Source organism: Sodiomyces alkalinus (genome assembly GCF_003711515.1).
Source record: "Sodiomyces alkalinus F11 unplaced genomic scaffold SODALscaffold_1, whole genome shotgun sequence".
Lineage (NCBI taxonomy): Eukaryota > Fungi > Ascomycota > Sordariomycetes > Glomerellales > Plectosphaerellaceae > Sodiomyces > Sodiomyces alkalinus.
This window is the reverse complement of record NW_021167079.1, coordinates 290,801-295,349: the sequence shown is the minus strand read 5'-3', so window position 1 is coordinate 295,349 and position 4,549 is coordinate 290,801. Positions and strand designations below refer to the sequence as shown.

The window sequence follows — 4,549 nt, the reverse complement described above, 5'->3', positions numbered from 1 at the left end:
AAGGTGGCTGTGGGCATCTGACACTTGTAGAGAGGCAGGTACCAAGCCAGTCGGTCTAGGTATACCTTAAGCCCAACGTTCCCGTTTCAACTTTCCGAGAACACGGATCGCAAGTCTCGCCTCGATAAGCTGCCCACACTTGCTCACGGCATCCCCAAACTCGAGTACGAATACTATGCTTTTTACTTGAAAGCAGACCCGGCAGATGATTGTCCTCATTTCCACTCCGTAGTAAGCAATATTAGGAGACCTTCTGAGCGAGGAACACCGCCAGACTGGAGTTCGAATGTGGAGAGGGACCAAAATGGCATCCTCGACTATAGGCTCTTCAGCCGCCCTAACATTCGAGTTGGGCGCTCGCTGCTCAGTAAGAAGAAAACCCAATGCTTTACTCTTCATGAGCCGTTTCGAACCGTATGCTAACATATCAGGTCAGACAACGAGAGCCCGCGCTTCTATTCTGACGCTGCCACACGGGCCGGTACGATTACCTGTATTCATGCCTGTGGCTACGCAAGCTTCACTCAAAGGATTGACCCCTGAGCAGTTGGAGGAAACCGGATGTCGCCTCTGCCTGAACAACACGTATCATCTAGGCCTGAAGCCTGGGCAAGATGTCCTGGCCTCGGTTGGCGGTGCTCATAAGTTCCAGGGCTGGAACCACAACCTTCTCACAGACAGTGGAGGCTTCCAGATGGTCAGTCTCCTAAAGCTGGCGAATGTTACGGAGGAAGGCGTCCGCTTTCTCAGTCCCCATGACGGCTCCCCGATGCTACTCACCCCCGAGCATTCGATCTCCCTGCAGAACACGATAGGGAGCGACATCATCATGCAATTAGACGACGTGCTCGTCACGACCTCGCCGGACAAAGTGCGCATGCGCCAGGCCATGGAACGTAGCGTCCGGTGGCTTGACAGGTGCATCGCGGCACACAAGAACCCGACGACGCAAAACCTCTTCTGCATCATTCAGGGCGGTCTCGACGTGGAAATGCGGCGGGAATGTTGTCGGCAAATGTTAGAGCGAGATACGCCCGGTATCGCTATCGGCGGATTGAGTGGCGGCGAGGCCAAAGTAGACTTCTGCAAGGTCGTCGAGACGTGCACGGAGATGCTACCCGAGCTGAAGCCTCGATATGTTATGGGTATCGGATACCCAGAGGACCTGGTAGTTAGTGTCGCCCTTGGTGCAGACATGTTTGACTGTGTATGGCCTACACGGACTGCTCGTTTCGGAAATGCCATCACCAAACATGGCGTACTTAATCTTCGCAATGCTCAATTTGGGAATGATTTCGGACCCATAGAGGAAGGTTGCGGCTGCCTCTGTTGTCGCCCGCAGCATCTGGGTGTCACGCGGGCGTTCATCTCACACAACGCCGCTAAGGAGACGGTCGCCGCTCACCTACTAACCATCCATAATGTGTGGTACCAGCTAAACTTGATGAAACAAGTACGACAGTCCATCATCGAGGACCGCTTTCCCGCCTTCCTCCGGCAGTTTTTCTCCGACCTCTACGATGACAAGTCGAAGTACCCGGAATGGGCTGTAGATGCGCTCAAGAGAGTTGGTGTAGACCTCTTGAACGACGATGCATAGCATATCCAGAGCAGTTGAAAACGAAAAGGATATGTTCATCTGACCTTCCCATGACTCCGAAAAAGCAAGCCACACACATCAAAACACCGAGACATTCGGGCATGCTGTCCTGCTGTGCGCCGGATGATGGTGCAGCATCTTCGATGCATATATTGAGACTTTACTCCTTCCCTATGAGCACACACCTGTCGTCCGCGATATCCGGTACTCGTCGGTCAACGAGGTGCCCTCGAGTCATATCGTCTCTCTGTGTGTGCAACCTACAACAAGAGCGCGCAGCCGCACTATATGGGTTTTGCACAACCCGTCATAGGGCTACAGGTTCTTCTTGGCCGGCGTTGGCGTGTCTTCAAATGAGATTCCGCAGCTCTTCTTTGCCACAGTAGCCACGATCCGCACTATCTAGGGACCGGGCTTGGATGTAATTTATCACACATAAACTTTCTAGTCATGAAAACAGCACTGTTGTGATACGCTTAAACCGTGTCTATGGACCTTGTCTACATGACACAACACAAGTTGTTATTTATTGCCCTGGCAAGGGAATCTTAAGCTCCCTACTGCGTTGCCTCACTTCCTCTATCGCCCCCTTAGGGTCGGTGAACCCAGGATTACGAAGCTGCCATGAGAGGCAGACATCAAGAGCGCGCCCGACCCATTCGCCCGGCTTGACGCGTAGTTCCCTGGCTATCATCTTTCCATCCACCAGTCGTGCCAGGGAGGTGACATCCATCAAGTCTTCGTCCTCCAAGTAGTCAAGGAACATCTGCCACTCAGATAGTAGGCCTGCACGATGAGTTTCAGCAGTCAATGTTAGATAAAGATGAACCGCAGAGCATAAGGAGCGGTCCAGTCCGGACAGACGAATCTCACCGTCAATTTCATTTGCGGCCACCGCATCCACTCGATTCATGACATCGACAAGAATGGTGTACAGAGCCTGTAACCTCCAGTGGCTTTCGCGGGCATCCCATTTCCGTATAGCCATGCCAATGGTGTCCCGTTGGGGGTTTCTCTTGGCCTCCAGGCCAACGCATATAGATTCCTTAGTGTCTCGAATCTCACACCAGTGGCGACGGGCTGCGACAATAACGTCAAAGAGCTTATTCGGAACCTTCGTGCCCTCCCTGGCCACAATAGCTGCATAGGGAAGGGGAGCTTTGGTCTTTCCCGGGCCGGTCGGGGTGGGCGGGTCTGAGGTAAGTGCCCAGGGAGTCAGCGCAGCCAATACCCATGCATTGTATTTGTCTTCCGCAGACTGCACGAGAAGAGTATAGATGGAACCTGACGATGTGTCATGGGAAAGCGTGTCAAGGAGGCGGTACGCGACTCTCCAACGAGAGAGATCCGGAGCGGGAAGGTCATCTCTGGTCGGGTCTGTATAGATGGCCTGATAAAGGCCCATGTCGTCTAAAAGCTCTAGTGCTCTGCAAGGGGTATTACCTGGGTTCAGGGTTCAGCGCCGGGGTCAGTATAGGTTAGCACTGGGGAAGCCGCGGGGCCTGCTCACCTCTCAACATCTTCTCCAACTCTACACCGACCCTCTCCCGACTAATCTTGACTTTCAGGGCACGAAGCACCTTGGCGTCAGACATAGCCACTCTTGTTGCCGGGTCAATGGAAAACCCAAGGCGGCTAGCAAAGCGCACAAGTCTCAAGACACGAAGCGGGTCATCTGTGAACGTTTGCAGAGGCTCCAGGGGAGTCCGAATGAGCTTGGCTCTCATATCAGCCAGGCCGCCGGTAAAGTCTTCGACCTGCGTCGTGTGCAAATTGTAGAACAGCGCATTGACCGTGGCATCACGGCGGAACGCGTCTTCCTGGGCAGTGCCAAACTGCACCACGGGATTGCGGCTGTCGTCAGTGTACGATTCTGTGCGAAGGTTAACAAAATCCACATCGAAGTCGAGAATCTTGACCGTCGTAGTCTCGAGGTTCTTTGACTTCTCCGGGTTCGCGGCGATCTTGTGGAGGTTCCCTATGTCATCGGGACGAATCCCATGTCTGGAAGCATGGCTCGGCGTGGCGCAATACTCGCGCATCTTTTCGCCGAAAGTCAAGCCGGTCATCGAGTTGATGGCGACATCTATATCGTGGCTCTCTATGCCGAGCAGCTTGTCCCGAACCCAGCCCCCTGCCCACCGTAAGGTGAGAGGTTCGGGGGGGTTGTGAGTGGAATTGATGGATGCGGCTACATCGAGGAGCAAGTCTCTCAGCTGTGCCTCTCGGGTGGTGAGCTCAATGTGGTTGGATGAGGCCGGCGTTTTGATGTGCGGTTGGCTGACGAAGTCGGCGAAAGTCCTCTTCATCATTACAGAATATGCTAGACGTCGGCGCGCACAGGTTAGCAGAAGAGCTGCGCAAGTTCGTGGCAGCATGACATTTCTGGTCGGCAGCGTTCATGAGAGTGAGTATGACGCATCTGTACCGACGAACGAGTTTTATCCGTAAGGTAATTACCTTATTATGCAGTGAGTGGGCGTACTTTGTAGAGTCATTGCCGCAAGAGCTATTAATTAGGTAGGTACCTACCTAGTAGGTAGGAAGTAATAACTAAGGTAGGTACCTTACCTAACTGAGGACGGCTACACCTAATTCGGGAATATATAAATAGTTCTGAAGTAGTAGTATTCTTCCCGAATCCCTGAATTTAATATAATAGTTGCTAGTATCTATTATTTTTATTTTATTTGTATTATCCTAACTAGTAGTACTTTTAGTGGGTTTATACGTAGAAAGGAGCTTTTTATTGACTATAACGTGTGCTATAGCACCACTATCGATACAAAAATTCAAATCTAATTTAATTAAACTATCTGAAATTCTGTTAATCTTTTCCACTACCCGTCCTATATTTATATTAGTATTTTAAGGGGTCTTATTATTTTAAAAGATAAATATCTATTTAATATCTATTAGGTCTTCCGCGTAGGGGTCCGGGAGACGTAA

The 4,549-nt window shown here is 51.5% G+C and overlaps 2 protein-coding genes across 2 annotated transcripts; one reads left to right on the top strand and one right to left on the bottom strand.

Annotated features, from left to right (window-relative positions):
• Positions 1–304: 304 nt before the first annotated feature.
• On the top strand, positions 305–1,600 carry SODALDRAFT_267680 (queuine tRNA-ribosyltransferase; the record flags this gene model as incomplete). The annotated part of the gene is made up of 2 exons (XM_028607566.1): positions 305–367; positions 437–1,600. The coding sequence occupies 2 exons, from the start codon at positions 305–307 to the stop codon at positions 1,598–1,600; spliced, it is 1,227 nt and encodes a 408-aa protein (XP_028469591.1).
• A 476-nt stretch (positions 1,601–2,076) lies between these two features.
• On the bottom strand, positions 2,077–4,098 carry SODALDRAFT_346946 (tRNA nucleotidyltransferase; the record flags this gene model as incomplete). The annotated part of the gene is made up of 5 exons (XM_028613274.1): positions 2,077–2,100; positions 2,175–2,386; positions 2,474–3,043; positions 3,111–3,923; positions 4,086–4,098. The coding sequence occupies 5 exons, from the start codon at positions 4,096–4,098 to the stop codon at positions 2,077–2,079; spliced, it is 1,632 nt and encodes a 543-aa protein (XP_028469590.1).
• Between the last annotated feature and the right edge of the window lie 451 nt (positions 4,099–4,549).